We start from the raw sequence: 16,748 nt of genomic DNA on the forward strand, positions 1-16,748 counted from the left end.
TGATAGTGCATAAGGCATGAAAAAATATTTATTTAAGCAAAAGTGCTTGTTGTGATATTAGAATTACAAGCGTTATAAATATTAAAAATGATAGGAAACAAAATATACTAGCTATAAGAAAACATTAAAATGATCTAAAGGTAGTAAAGCAAAAAAGTACGCTTTTGAAATTGATAATAGAAAACTGCAGAAAACTATTAAGGCTCAAATCAAATAGTTTAAATTGCTTAGACATATATAAACTGTAAATAGAATTAATAGAAAAATTAAAGTTGAGAAAAGGAAGGAATTCATATCAGTCAAATGTCGGAGCGATGAAAAATATAAATATTACTTCTTTTAGAAAATTTGACTGACGAGTCTGTGATTATGTTTCGACTTAGAAACGTCCGGTCTGTATATGGCGATAACTCGTTAAATCTTTATTTGACGCCTATTAAAAATATTTCAATTGCTGCATCGAATATGATGGGCGTAAGAAATATCGGAAGCGAGCTTTATCTACAAGGAAAAAATTGACGCAATTGATATTCAAGATGGTTTACATCAATTAAAAAACTTTATAATAAAAATAAAAAAGCATGTGTTTTAGATGCACATAACGCATCTTTTGATACACGAAGATTAATAAGAGTGATTATTAATAACAATAAGTTGAGTGATTTTTTTTTTGTGATAAGTGGTTTGTCTGATTCTTTAAAGCTTTTTAAAAAAGCTTTGCCTGATCGGAAGGCGCTGGAATGTTGAGTAAAGAAAACGTTAACAATTTTCTCGATGTTTATTTTAATGTTATAAATTTAGAAAAACTTGTTAAAACTATTAATAGGGAAAGCGATCTGTTTTCTTATATTAAATCTTTTCGTGACTGTGTAAATAAATTTGGTGATAAAGTTAAATCAAAGGTATGCATGCCACATTTAGTCGAATGAACAAACGTAATATTTAAAGATCTTTTACATAAAATTGCAAAGCAAAACATCACTTTTTCTTTTCTAAACGTTTTATATAAAACTAGCGAAAAAAATCTTGTAAATTTTTTGACTGAAATTAAATGATGAAAAACCAAGTTACTAGGACTAAAAAAGCTTTAAAAAAATTATTAATTAAAATTTTTAATTATCGTGACCGCTGCTTTATGTACATAGGCGAGTCAGACGAGTACGGTGCTATACATCGTTAGCTCTCATTAGAAAAAGAGACGACCCAATGAAAAAGGCGCCAAGAGAACGAATAAAACAATCTGTCGTGACGGCTAATGTGAACTTTACCATTTATAAAGCCGACTGCATTTCGTAGTTGACTTCATATTTTACCCCCAACGACTCAACTTCATCTAGTACGGCTGCTCTTCGATGGTACATGAGTGCTTATCGCTTCAGCAAACTCTAGAAAATCAATTTGTTGCAAGATGTCAATATTTGCCAATAGCAAAATACGCGTCAGGGCAAGTATTGTGTTTGACTGTACATACTGAAAATGGGATGAATACAATACTCTAAAAAGCATTTCGTTACAACATCATGAGTGAGTTCTTATTTCACACCGTTCCGTCTATTTGAAATGGAAGTCTCTCTTTCTGTTTCAATACATTTCGAATAGTCAACTTGTAAGCTTACCGAGCTGTAGATGTTTCGATTGTAGCTGTTTAGCTCACAACAAACTGATCGCTGACTGCGCGCGCTGTTTACTCAATGATTAAGAGGATCAAACATAAGAGAAAGAAATAAAAATCCTATCATCATTAATTGATCAGAGTACGCCCTTGCTAACATGTTTGTATTACGAACTTCATTACTCGGTGCTGAATAAATCTATTATTTTTTCACGTTGTTCAACAAACTTTCTGTTTTTATTCGGCATAATCCAGCAAACGTGCGAGCAATATAGTAAAAGGGCTCTTTTTCAAGTAAACATAGTTATTTTGTAATTCATTCTATATTCACCGTCAAATTAAATAATCTTCTTAGGTAAGGGAGGGTTAGGTTGAATCTTTTTGGAGTCTATTAATCCATTAGTATCTTATTGGACACTTTTCGTTATCTAATTTCAACGCGTTATTGTAAGCACAATTTAATTGAAAAAAATTCCGGAACCATCGTCCCTTATGTTTTCAAGGGTCCTCTTTTAACCCTTATGTGAGCAACCAACTTTACCCACGTTGATGGGCAACCGGGTACCCGGGTAGCCACCTCCGGTTTTTCATATCTCTTGGCTACATATATGATTGATATCAATTCAAACCAATTAAATTCGATAAATAAACATAAATAGAAACTATTTGGGCTGTTTACAAGACTTATAAGCTAAGTAGAGATGTTCTAAATGTAAATGGGAGCAGAGGTTTTGAGCACTCACCAGGGGAGCGCACGGTCAGTTTTCGTATTTGAGCGGTCGGCAGCTGCTCAGAATATTTGTAGTTGTGGTAGTAGCGTACCGTACCTGCATTACTATAGCACTGAGGCCCTTTTGGCACAGCTGCCGCTCAGTCAAGAGTGTTTAGTCGAAGGGAAAAGACCTACAAAGCAACAAGAGCTGACTGTTCGGTATAAGCATCACGCCGTCTCTCTACAGTAGTATAAATACCGCGCATCACTATTTTTATTCAGTGTTCGTTTATTTTATTCAGTGTTCTTAAGTGTTTTCTACAACTAATTACAACGCTTATTTCATCATGCAGAATCATCTGTCACGACCTGAATTTGCAAGGTAAGATTTCATTTCTAATACAATTTTGTAGTAGCATTTTCTCTGATCTTCGCCTGTTAGTAATAAAATTATTTATTGTTCAATTCAGATTCACCCGAGCCCGAAAAACGGCTTATCTCAACAATTTACTTGGAGAAGAAGTCGATGACAGCTCTGATTACGATGATGACAGTGAGGACGACGACTGACTGCCGAGAAACGTCTTGGAAGAGGTGCCTGAAACAGACGCCGCAACTGCTAGCGAGGCGTCTGTGGAGGAGGGAGAGAGCAACTCCGAATCGGAAGAAAGTGAAAGTGACGCCGAAGGGACAGCATCAGGTATGGCGGCAGAAGGAGGGGTGAAACCGACATTAGGAAACGCCACTGAATACATTGCAAAAGATAAAACTGTTTGGAGTAAAGAGCTGCCCGAAGTTCGTCAAGTTGCATCTCACAATGTTCTTCGGCAAAGAAGCGGCCCGGCTAAATCTACCGAAACTTTTTCGGTATGCGATACTTTCAAAACATCGTGTCGGTTGAAATGATTGATCAAATAGTAAGATACACGAATCAAAAGGCGAAGAAAGTCTATTATACTTCTAACTCAGCAAACCAGGATAACGATAGGTCGTGGCGGTCCGTAACTACATCTGAAATGTACGCATTTATCGGCATTTTGATTTGTTTGGGAGCAAATAACTCCAATACAGACCACACGAACGAAATGTTGAAAAGCACTTCCTATCCCCTTTATCGCGCAACAATGGGGTTGAAAAGGCTTCGCTCAGTTTTGCGATTTATTCGCTTTGATGATGCGAATACGCGTCAAGCACGTGTAGAACAGGATAAGAGTGCTTCTATTCGTGATATATGGACGATGCTCAATGCAAATTTGAAAAATATTTACAAGCCAACGCAAAACTTGACTATTGATGAACAACTCTATCCTTTCCGTGGACACACTAAATTTACCCAATACATTCCTTCGAAACCTGCTAAATATGGTATTAAAATTTTGTGGATTTGCGACGCTGAAAATGCGTATTCTTTAACGGGAATTATTTACACGGGTAAAGTTGGAAACATACGTGAAAAAAATCAAGAAGAGAGGGTTGTAAAAGAATTAGTTACACCATTTAAAAATAGTGGAAGAAACGTTACCATGGATATTCATTTTACTACTCTACCTCTTGCTAAACATTTGCTTTCGTGGAAAATAACTATCACAGGTACATTGAGAAAAAATAAGCCTTACATACCTAAACAAATGGGTGCAAATAAATCTAGAGCTGAATACTCTATTCTCTTTGGTTTCCACGAACGTCACGTTAGTATTTGTTCCTACGTTCCTAAGAAAAACAAAGCTGTAATCTTGCTTTCAACTATGCACAACGATATAGCTGTGCATGATGACGAAAAAAAGAAACCCTACATGATTACTTACTATAACAAATATAAAGCTGGGGTAGATACGATGGATCAAATGGTAGGTCGTTACAGTACTCACATACGGACTCAAAGGTGGCCACTCGCAATGTTTTTCAATATCATCGACGTTGCTACACTCGCTGCGTACATAGTTTACTATGAAAATAATAGTAGGGTAAAAAAAAAACCTCATCAGCGTCGTATTTTCTTACATCAATTGAGTGAAGAGTTATGTAAGCCTGCTATTGAAGACCGATCAATAAATAATCAAGTAACACGCCACCATTCCACCAAGAATGCTATCGAGGATATTCTTGGCGTTCAGCTCGGTGCAGCTCCGGAAGTCGAGAGAAATATCGAGCCTTGAGATAACACTGGTAGGGTCAAAGTCTGGCTCTTGTCACCTTTGTTATAGATTAACAATAAAGAGGCGTAGAAAGACGAGGAAGAGTTGTAATTTGTTTGAAAAACCTGTGTGCGACGAGCATTGTGCGAAAAAAGTAGTTTGTCTCAATTGTGAACAATAAATTTAAAATTTATTATTTTGAAGTCATAAACTTATAATAAATTATTTATTTTATACTTGACAACTATTGTAATAATTTATTTATCAAACTATCTTGTTTGCTAGTCATATTTATAACAATAAAACTCATTTCCACAGAAAAATCTCACTTTTCGTATACGAGTAATGGGTACCCGGGTACCCGGTTGCCCCCAGGACCTACTTTTTTTCAACCGAAATTTTTTTGAAAAAAAATTTTTTTCATACATGTAACATAGTGAATCGATTCTAAAATAGCCAAATCACTTGGATCTGGGAGCTCGGATTGTAAAAAAATTTTTTCAAGGAATTATCAACAAAATAGTAAGGTGGTGGGTACCCGGGTACCCGGTTGCTCACATAAGGGTTAAATAGAAATGGTTGCAGGTCCAGAAAATGAATTTAGTATTAGAAAATAAAACAAAAAATGTGATTTTTGTTATGAAAAAAAATTTGTTATCACATTTTTTTGTCCATAATATCCATGTGTCCATGATATCTAAACTATACATTACTGACATGATATTATTTTTAAATATTTTTTTAAACAAAATGGCATTCGAAAAGGCAAATTTCCTTTTGTAAATTCATTAACTTTTTTTCTTCAAAAGTATGGACTATGTAAAAATTTCATAAAAATCAAAATGTTTTAAAATCTGTTTCAGAATACCCTGAAATTTTTTTAAAAAATCGGAAAAATTCAAATTTTTCAAAAATGGTTAAAAAAATTTAAATATTCTTTGACTAATTGTGATTTTTATTTTTGAAGTTTTTACCAAAGTCAATAGTTTTTGAGAAAAAAATTATGAAACTTGGAAAAAACATTTCTTCACCGGCAAATGGTATTGTCGTTGCCTAGTTCTCACCACAGGAAGATAATCGTAATGTAGAGAGTCTTTTTTTGTGTTATTTTTGTTTTTTCATTTTTTTTCATCGATTTTTTTTTTGTAAATTTTTTTGTTTTCTCTGTTACTTTTCTGATGGAATTTAACGGCAATTAAATAAATAAAATAAAAATTTTAATAATAATGCAAGCCGACAAATTTAAAAAAAACCTCACCCAGAGATCAAACAAGGTATTTCTGAAGGAATTTGATTCACTTAATTCGAATCCAAGCTCAGAATTGTTTCATAACTTTCAGTTTTCAGATATCTCAACCTCAAAGCGCCCAAAGTACGTTTTTTCTGCTGTTTTCCAATTCCTGTGACTTCGTGAAATTTTTTTTTTTTGCAAATTTAATGATGCCATCTTAACCCATTAACCCTTTTCCTCCCAAATAACACAAATTTTTTCTTAACTTTCATCCTCATATCTTTTAATGAAAAAATCGTATGAAAAATTTATCAAGCATCACATCTTGTAGATTTTGACCTCCTCTTTCGAATGCCGTTGACAAAATTTACCTAAATTGGAAGCCGGAAACGTTATAGGCCGGTTTTCCGGAAAATTCACAAATTTTTGGCGTTTTTTTTCTAAAAAAAGTATACTTTGAAATGGAAAAAGTTTGCACACACCATTGGAAACACTGTTATCGGTGTTATAGATGTCTTTTTTTTCAAATGCCGTTGGATTTTATCCGAAATTCAAAATGGCGAACACAAAATGGCGTTCGAAAGGAAAAATTTTTTTTTTAAATTTGACTAATTTTTTTCTCCAAAACTATCATATTAAGTGAAAAATTTCTAAGAACAAAAATGTATTAAAATTAGTCAAGAAATACTCTCAAATTTTTTCAGATTTTTTTACAGCGAATTTGGAAATTTCGATTTTCCGATTTTCCACGAATTCGAAAATTAACTCTCTCGCCTAAAGTCCTATCGCGTCATGATCAGGAAAATCGACTTTTAGCGAGAGTAGCAAAAAAAAATAATTGTTAGACTTGAAATTTTTTTAAATTTTGTGAAACCAATTTGAAAAAAATGTATACTAGGAACAAAATTGATTAATTTTTTACTCAAAAACTATTGACTCAATAAAAAAATTTATAATAACAAAAGAGTCTTAAAATTTACCAAGGAGTACTCTCAATTTTTTTCAGAATTTTCTGAGTTAATTTTCGAATTCGTGGAAAATCGGAAATCGAAATTTCCAAATTCGCTGTAAAAAAATCTGAAAAAATTTGAGAGTAATTCTTGACTAATTTTAAGACATTTTTGTTCTTAGAAATTTTTCACTAAACTTGATAGTTTTGGAGGAAAAAATTAGTCAAATTTAAAAAAAAAATTTTTCCTTTCGTACGCCATTTTGTATTCGCCATTTTGAATTTCGGAAAAAATCCAATGGCATTTGAAAGAAAAGACATCTATAACACCGATAACAGTGTTTTAAATGGTGTGTGCAAAGTTTTTCCATTTCAAAATATACTTTAAAATATACAGGCCTATAACGTTTCCGGCTTACAATTTAGGTAAATTTTGTCAATGGCATTCGAAAGAGGAGGTCAAAATCTACAAGATATGATGCTTGATAAATTTTTCATACGATTTTTTCATTAAAAGATATGAGGATGAAAGTTAAGAAAAAATTTGTGTTATTTGGGAGGAAAAGGGTTAAGCCGAAAAAGCCTAAAATCTTAACTTTACTTTGCGTATATTTTTGAAGTACTTAAACATTAAGAATATGTCTAAAAATGACTTATTTTATGTTTTGGGGTCGCTCTACAAGATTCTAAAGTCAAAATGATGATTAGATTTCAAGAAAAAAAAATATGGCGACTATTTTCGAAAAAAGCACTGAAAAATTTGTCGAGAAAAATTTAAAAACCAAATTTTCTATCAAAATAGCATGTTTTTATTCAACAAAAATGAGCACAAGTTTGCACAAACATTTCAAACTTTCGAAATATGACTCATAAAAATTAAAAATTCCAAAATGTACGTCTTAAAATGGCGGCGAAGTAGAAATTACTTTTTTAACTTCAGAAGCGTTTTTCTCGAAAAATAAAGACTTTCGCGAAAAATTTCTAGGAATAAAAAAGTCTTAAAATTGACCAAGAAATACTCTCAAATTTTTTCGGATTTTTGAGACAATTTTAGACTTTTTGGAAAATCCGGAAAATCCAATTTTCCAAAAATGTCTCTAAAAATTTAGAAAAAATTTGATAGTGTTCCTTGACTGATTTTAAGACTTTTTTGTTCTTAGAAATTTTTCGCTAAAGTCTTTTAATTTTGAGAAAAACGCTTCTGAAGTTAAAAAAATAATTTCTACTTCGCCGCTATTTTGAGACATACATTTTGGAATTTTTAATTTTTATAGGCCATATTTCGAAAGTTTGAAATGTTTGTGCAAACTTGTGCTCATTTTTGTTGAATAAAAACATGCTATTTTAATAGAAAATTCGGTTTTTTAATTTTTTTCGACAAATTTTTCAGTGCTTTTTTCGAAAAAAGTCGCCATATTTTTTTTTTGACATCTAATCATCATTTTGACTTTAGAATCTTGTAGAGCGACCCCAAAAACATAGTGTAAGTCAGTTTCAGACATATTCTTAATGTTTAAGTACTTCAAAAATAAACGCAAAGTAAAGTTAAGATTGTTGGCTTTTTCGGCGTTAATGAGTTTAACAACAACTCACGCTCTTCAAAATGCACTCCTTGTTTTTTCAATACAATTTTTTTCGACAGACATGACACATTGAAGTACGATAAATTCGAATTCTCGCCAATGTCACTTAAGCAGAGGAAAGTTTTGCTGAAAGATAACAATGGTAAACCTAGCACGGAACAGGATTAGTGGATTAAGGAACTTGGGATGTACTGGTTGGGGGTTATTACAGGGTACAAGGATCTTAAGATGTACTTGATATGTACTTGGAAGATAGAAGATACTTGGAATATAGCGAGCTGACGTTGTTACCTAGCAGGGTTCTTTGGTTAAGGAACTTGAGATGTAGTGGTCAGAGGTTATTGCCTAACAGGGTTCAGGATTCTTTAATTAAGTAATTGGAATATTATTTTATTTTTTAGCAAAGATTATTTTTAAGTGAATCTCTTCTCTGCTTAAATGATATTAGCAAAAATTCTAATTTATCATACTTTATTGTGTCATATTGCTGTAGATATTGAAAAAATGAGGAGTGCATTTTGAAGGAAAGAGTTGCTTTTGAAAGTACCGTCGTAGTCAAATTTGCAGAAAAATATTTTTTCACGAAGTTACAGGGGTAGAAAAATAGCAAAAACTATGTTTTTGACGCTTTTAGGTTAAAATATCTCAAACAATGAGGGAGATGGAGCAATTTTAAGCTCGGATTCTGATTCAGTGCATCAAATTCCTTTGATTACATCACGTTCAATCTGTAGGTGTGAAAATGTGTTGACATGTATAATTAAAATCTTATTCTATGAATCGCAGGATAAATATTACAACTGAAGAAAAAAACAAAAAACGAAAAGGCTCTCTACATTGCGTTTACCTCCTGGTAGTAAGAGCTCGGTAATGGCAATATCATTCGCCGGCAAAGAAATGCTTTTTTCAAGCATTCATAATTTTTGTCTCGAAAACTATTGACTTTGGTAAACACTTCATAACAACAAAAATATTTCAGAATTAGCCAAAAAATACGCTTAAATTTTTTCAGATTTTTTTGACAACTTCTGGAAAATTCGAATTTTCTCGATTTTCTGAAAAATTAAAAAATCCATTTTTATCTTATGAAAAATTTGACGGGATTCTTTGACTAATTTTAAAACATTTTACTCTTATGAAGTTTTTACCAAAGTCTATACTTTTGAAGAAGAAAATTGACGAATTTACAAAAGAAAATTTTCTTTTTTATTTTATTTAAATAAAAATATTTAATGTGATGTTCGTATCACTTATAATTTATTTAATAGTTCGTACTCTCACGATCTTATCGCGTTAATAAGTAAGAATTCGTTTCTTTCAATTTTACTCTAATTATTAATATGAAATATATCAACAAATAATGTATATAAGTATGTAAGTAAAGTTTCAAGAGAAAGACAGACTTTGCCCTAGTTTCTTATGGTGCGAATTGTCTCAAAACAGAGCTAAAGTCTTTTTTATAAAGGATATAATTCAGCCCAAGTTTCTTATAGCGCGAGATGTTCTATAAGTCAAGCATGAATTACAATAGGAAGAGAGAGGATTTGCTTAGTTAATCACAATGAGAGAAAGAACTTACGAGGGTCGTTTGAAAAGTCCGTACAAAGTCAGAGAGATGGCGCTACTAGTGCGTATCAAGGTCATTTTCAGTTAGTGGCATATCTTGGAAGAGCACACACCAAGTTTCAGCCAGATCGGCCAATTACTTTGCGTTTTACATTCGTTTCAATCAAAGAAATCGAGTGGTTGTAAAAAAATGGACGAAAAAGAATTTTGTGTATTGATTAAACATTACTTTTTCAAAGACAAAACGCCTCAGGAGATTAAACAGAAGCTTGATAAACATTATGGTGATTGTACACCTTCGATTAGAATGGTTTATAAGTGGTTTCAACATTTTCGGAGTGGCCATATGAGCACAAAAGACGCTGAACGTTCTGGACGCCCTGTTGAGGTTACCACTTCAGAAATCATTGATAAAATCCATGATATGGTGATGACTGACAGAAGAGTGAAGGTGCGTGAGATTGCTAGTACTGTAGGCATCTCGAGCGAACGGGTACATAATATTTTGCACCAACATTTGGACATGAAAAAGCTATCCGCTAGATGGGTGCCGCGATTGCTCACGATTCACCAAAAACGAGATCGTGTGAAGTGTTGCAAGAATGGTTTGCAGCTGTTCCAGAAAAATCCGCAAGACTTTAAGCATCGTTTCATCACTTAAGATGAAACATGGATACATCACTACACTCCTGAGACCAAAGAACAGTCTAGACAATGGGTTACCAAGGGGAAATCTGCTCCGAAAAAGGCGAAGACAATTCCTTCGGTCGGGAAGGTTATGGCGACTGTCTTTTGGGATTCGCAAGGAATAATCTTTATCGACTATCTGGAAAAGGGTAAAACCATGACAGGCGAATATTATTCATCGTTATTGGATCGTTTGAAAACCGAGTTGCTAGAGAAACGTCCACGATTGGCCCACAAAAAAGTCCTCTTCCACCACGACAATACGCCAGCTCACGCCTCAGCAGTTATGGCCACAAAACTGATGGAGATAGGGTTCCAACTCGTTTCACATCCCCCCAGACTCGGTTCCGTCGGACTACTATTTGTTCCCTAATATGAAAAAATGGCTGGCGGGGAAACGATTTTATTCAAACGAAAAGATGATTGCAGAAACGAATGCCTATTTTACAGACTTGGACAAATCCTATTATTTAGAAGGGATTAACAAACTAGAGCAGCGTTGGATGAAGTGTATAAGCTTAAAAGGAGACTATGTTGAAAAATACAAAAGATTTATTAAAAAAAATCAAGCAGTTTTCATTTTTGCACGGACTTTTCAAACGACCCTCGTAGGTATTAGCCAAGTTTATTCAATCTCATTCGCTCACTTTGCAAGGCTAGGAGTGAATGCTAGCCTGTGCAAAAATCAGCGTATTTATACACAAATTTTCCCGCCTTTTTTGGCAGAACAGTTCTCTTCGAATTTTCGAGAATTATTCGCGATTTTTGAGAAATGAATTTTCTAAATTTACAAGTGAATAAACATTAAAGCTAAAATTTTAAAACATGTAAGCTTTACAAAATTAGTTATTGATCGTTTTTGAATGATTTACAATTATCACAAATAGTATCGTCAAAATTTATTAACTAATAAAGTTAATTAATGTAATATTACAATATTTACAATATAACCAAAAAAAATTTTACATAAATTCATAGTTTATCAATTGTAGAAGTAATTTCTACAAAGAAATACTCAAATTAGTCAATAACATTTGAATTATAATAAATTTTCATATTTGTAACGGTTTTTTCTATAATCTTATAATGTAATTACTATATTAATTAATTAAGATTTGTAAATTACAAAGCTGTCATTTTTATGTACAAAATTAACGCTTTCGATCTATATACAACTTAATGTTTAAATAAATTATTAATTATTTATTTATTGATATTAGTTATAATTAAACTATTATCAATGAAACCAATTCTTACTCATGTTTTCAAGATATTTATTATGAATTTAGAGTATTCGTATTTTTCTAATAATTAATATTTACAATGTAATAAACAAATTAACTTTGCATATTAAAATTCAATATCATTTAATAATTAAACGCAATTATAATTATTATAATCTAAATATATGTTCTAAAATCTATATAAAAATGCTTTGTTTCATCAAAATTACTCTTAATTAACATATTTTATTCAAATAACAAAAACTATTATATCTATATCTATAAGTATGTAACGTCACGCTCCTTATATGGTCATGAAATTAGACTCTTGTACTAAGACAATCAAATAATAGGTGAGGTGGCGCCGTTTAATACCTAATTGATGTAAACAGAACTGATGAGTTTAGCGGGTTGCAGTGATTCAGTGAAATAAGAGACAAGCTCATAGATAGGACCGTTGCATTAAAAATAATATCATGCGAATAATGTTTAGTTTAGATGTAATGGATACTTTTTTTACCAGTTATACGTACGTAAAAAAATTAAAAAGCAAAAAAAAGTGATTAAAAACTAATTTTCAAAAAAAAATTACGTTTTTTTGTTTATTTTTTAATATGCCGATACTAAAATTCTTTTCTGGAATTTTCTGGAATGGATCTGCAATCATTTTCATTCGAGAGAACACATTTGAAAACATAACAGACAATAGATTTAGAATTTTGAAATTAAATTGTGCATACAGTAACACGTTGAAATTGGACAACGTAGAGTTTCCGTTTAAGCGCTGATAGGTTAAATTGAAAATGTCATTATGCATTAGAACTTAAGGAGTACCAACGAGAATATATATAAGTAGAAAATCTAAGGTACAAATTTATTCGATACTAATCTACGTTATTCGTCTGTCATAACCAGAGAGTGGAGTAGAGGGATGGCGATCTAACAGTTTAACAAGTTTTGGTAGTAGAGAGAAACTTGACAGGAGCGAACCTCAGCCGAGTGCTGGCCAATTGCATAAGGGTAAACAGAAGATTTTCACAGTACAGAAATTAGCAAAAAGTGAATACAAGTGAGAAAGAGTGCTGAAAGAGACAACGCGAGAGAGAGAGAGAGAGAGAGAGAGAGAGAGAGAGAGAGAGAGAGAGAGAAAGAGAGGGAGCACAATATACTTCGGAATTGACGTAGTCTAGCTACGAAGTTGCGTTTATTACGAAGTCAAGCAAAAATAGTCGTTCAGAAGAGCTCATAGATAAATATGTGAGTCGACCTAGTCCTGTCTTCAGCATGGATAAACAGATGTAAAATAAGTCGGCCTCTCTTTAAACCGCCTGAGAATAGTAATAGACTCAGCCAGCCAGTGACGCGAAAATGCTTTCGGTGAAAGTAGAATAGTCTCGCGTTAGAGACGCATAGACCAACCTGCTTGGCAAGCATCACGGAACCGTATCGGTCCTTAGGTGCAACGCAGATGACGCCTAGCTGGTAGAGCATCAGCAGTAGGAGTAGCGCGGCGATACAGATTATGGGGCCCCGTCGCACGGACCCGCGCCCAAATGCAAACGTCATCCCTCGGCGGCTAGTTCTCGTTGCCTCTTACACATGCATGCGGCCAATTTGCCAGTTAGCACCGAATCACTGGTTATGAGCTGTTGAGCGTGTTTGTTTCCCTGCAAACATAAAAAAGCACAAACATTAAATCAGTCACCAATCACAACCTGGATAACTGATCATTACAGCTACGTATCGGCAACAAAGCTTGTACTCTTGTAGACTATTGAGTTTGCTTGCTTTGTGTCTGTTCGACTCGCCCCATTCCCGATAGCTATTTCTCGTAGATATATTACTTCAATCGATAAGTCATTTGACACGAATTTTATTGTTATCGCGACTGTTGGCTTTCGCCTTTGTGATTCTTTATTGCGACGAACGCTATTAGAAGCGCCCTGCCACCAGTTGTTAAGCTCTGATATTTTGAGTAAGAACTCTGTAATTAATGCTTACTTTGGCATTTATCTTGTGTCCTCTAAACTTTGCCCGCACGGCGTACTCACCGAATCATACTGTTTCACAAACCCAACTCTTTATTAACAACTCTTCGTTGGAACATTCTGGAAAATGGCCCTCGCTAGTTATACTTAGTCGTGATTGCAATAGATTCGAGAGCTTTTTATGGGCAGAATTTCACCAAGAACTGTAGGAAAATCCGATATAATAGAGATAAAGCATTATAAAATAAGGGAACAAAGTATTGGCAAACCCTTAACTTGCATAAATTAATGTGTAAGCTATAGGTTTGCCATGTTGATTCTCGCGACATTATATATAGAAATTCTCGGTGAATATATAAATAAGGCTCCTCAATAAAGAATATTAAATTGTGCACACTTTGCATTTTCAGAATAGGAAATTTATTTAAAATGCACCTTTAACACTTCGAACTAATTTCTTTCTATATTCAGTTATATAATTCGATTGAAACTCAAGGTAAACAGCTCTCGTGTGTGATCTTTAAGCGGAGTCTTTTTATTGATAAGTTATTAGACATCGGTCAACTTATCCTCATGTCAGCCTACTTTGACCTATCTTTTAATCTGGTTCTTAAGAAGAAACGCGGTGAGTACACGTTAAATAGAGGCACAGAAACAAAGCTAATGCAAAAGAGGTAAAAACAGCAATTGATTGACCATCCGCATGTGAAGTTCGTCAAAGGCCGCGGTAAAAATTCAGATCTAGGCCGTGGACAAAGTACACGAGGACTACTCACATACCGCAAGAGTTTACGCTTAAGGGGGTGATATGTTGAACGTCAACCAATAAACTAAACGGCTGTACAAGGAAAGAAATTTATTTTAGAAATTATAACGAAATTCATTATAAAAATTACAATACGTTACGATAATACTAAGACATCATGGCTGATCCATAAAAATTGTTGACGTATAACTTTTCTCTTAATTACTTAGAAGCTACATTTTATACTAAAACTTTTCATAAAATATATATAGTTTTTATAATGACGCTTGGTAAAATTTCATATTCTTGTGTATAAAAATTTCCTTAACCTTCTAAATCTACTACGAGGGTGGTCCGATAAGTACTTAGCCTACAAAAGAAAAACGAAAATTTTCGAAAAGTGGCGTTTTATTTTTCAACATAGTCTCCTTTTAGTTCGATACACTTGGCCCAGCGATGCTCCAACTTCTTTAACCCGTCTGAAAAATACGTTTCCTCGAGGTCTGAAAAGTAGGCTTCCGTGGCAGCGATTACCTCCTCATTCGACTCAAATTTCTGCCCGGCGAGTGACTTTTTCAAGATTGGAAACAAAAAGAAGTCGCACGAGACTAAATCTGGAGAATACGGTAGATGGGGCAGCAGTTCGTAGCCTAATTCGATCAATTTGGCCATGGCGACGGCGGAGGTGTAAGCCGGTGCGTTGTCATGGTGGAAGAGCACTTTTATCTTCGCCAAATGGGGCCGTTTTTTCTGCAATTCGACGTCGAATCGGCCCAATAATTCGGCATAGTACAGCCCCGTGATCGTTTTTCCCCTCTCAAGGTAGTCGATGTAGATCACACCTTGTGAATCCCAGAAATCGGTGGCCATCACCTTTCTGGCCGATGGGGCAGTCTTCACCTTCTTCGGAGCACTTTCGCCGGGTAAAGTCCACTATTTCGACTGTTCCTTGGTTTCTGGTGTACGAGGTGTGATCAAAAAGTAAGGTGAATTTTTATTTTTCTCAAAAAATATTTATTTATTCATCAATTTTTATTTTATCTCCTTCAAAGTAATCCCCCACGGATATAATGCACTTGTGCCAACGCTTTTTCCAATCCTCAAAGCATTTCAAAAAATCATTTTTTGTGATCTTGTTTAGTTCATCCTTCGATGCCGTCTTTATCTCCTCAATCGTGGCAAAACGCCGTCCTTTCATGGGCCTCTTCAGTTTTGGGAACAAGAAGAAGTCACAGGGGGCCAGATCTGGGGAATACGGTGCCTGTGGCATCGTTACTGTGTTGGTTTTAGCCAAAAATTCGCGCACAAGAAACGATGTGTGAGCAGGGGCGTTATCATGGTGCAAAAGCCAATTTTTATTTTTCCACAAATTCGGACGTTTCTGGCGGATTGCTTCGCGCAAATTACGCATAACTTGCAGGTAATATTCCTTATTTACTGTTCTACCCTGTGGCACGAACTCATGATGCACCACGCCCCTGCAGTCAAAGAAAACTCTAAGCAAAACCTTTACATTTGATCGAACTTGGCATGCTTTTTTTGGTCTTGGTGATCCAGAATGCCTCCACTGGGACGATTGAGTCTTAGTCTCGACGTCATAACCATATACCCATGTTTCGTCACCTGTTATAACCCTGTTGAGTAAATCTGGATCATCGTTGACGTCATTCAGTAGCTCTTGGGCGATGCTCATGCGACGTTTCTTTTGGTCGAAATTGAGCAATTTCGGAACAAACTTCGCTGACACACGTCTCATGTCTAAAACACTCGTCAAAATTGATTGGCACGAACCAAATGAGATGGCAATATCATCAGCAATTTCTCTAATGGTAATTCGACGATTTCCCAACACTATTTTCTTCACTTCTTCAACATTCTCATCAGTTGTTGATGTGCTGGGGCGTCCAGAACGAGGTTCGTCGTCGGTGTCTTCTCGGCCTTCTTGGAAGAGTTTATACCACTTGTAAACATTTTTTTGGCTTAAAGTAGACTCACCGTATACCACTTTCAGCATTTCAAGTGTTTTGGAACATTTGATTCCATTTTTCACACAAAATTTAATGCAAACTCTTTGATCCATGTTTTTAGACAGCAGCAAATCGTGGAGCACGCAAAACACTTCTAACCTTGATGCCTCTCACAAAAAAACCAAACATACTACAAAGCTGAAATTTGGAACGTATGTTCTAGACGAGTGTACCGACATAACCAAATAAAAAAGTCGAAGATCGAACGGACGTAGCCCGCTAAATTTCAAAATTCACCTTACTTTTTGATCACACCTCGTATACCAGTGGATCCATGTTTCGTCGACTGT

The 16,748-nt window shown here is 34.4% G+C and overlaps 2 protein-coding genes across 7 annotated transcripts in view; both read right to left on the reverse strand.

Moving 5' to 3' along the window:
* The window catches only part of LOC131674647 (uncharacterized), a 287,868-nt gene that overhangs the window by 120,518 nt on the left and 150,602 nt on the right, over positions 1-16,748 (reverse strand). The gene's annotated exons all lie outside the window — the stretch shown is intronic.
* The window catches only part of LOC131673570 (protein-tyrosine sulfotransferase), a 150,698-nt gene that overhangs the window by 43,842 nt on the left and 90,108 nt on the right, over positions 1-16,748 (reverse strand). For 5 of the 6 annotated variants that reach the window (XM_058951694.1, XM_058951685.1, XM_058951664.1 and 2 more), the window contains one exon: positions 13,118-13,365. In XM_058951694.1, coding sequence (XP_058807677.1) covers positions 13,118-13,264 — 147 coding nt within the window. In that variant the 5' untranslated portion in view covers positions 13,265-13,365. Of the gene's footprint in view, positions 1-1,268; positions 1,386-13,117; positions 13,366-16,748 lie in introns of those variants that run through there. The other variant, XM_058951703.1, reaches the window with a different exon arrangement.

The sequence above is a fragment of the Phymastichus coffea genome, unplaced genomic scaffold, assembly GCF_024137745.1.
Source record: "Phymastichus coffea isolate CEN01 unplaced genomic scaffold, Cenicafe_Pcof_1.1 PCOF00014, whole genome shotgun sequence".
Classification (NCBI taxonomy): domain Eukaryota; kingdom Metazoa; phylum Arthropoda; class Insecta; order Hymenoptera; family Eulophidae; genus Phymastichus; species Phymastichus coffea.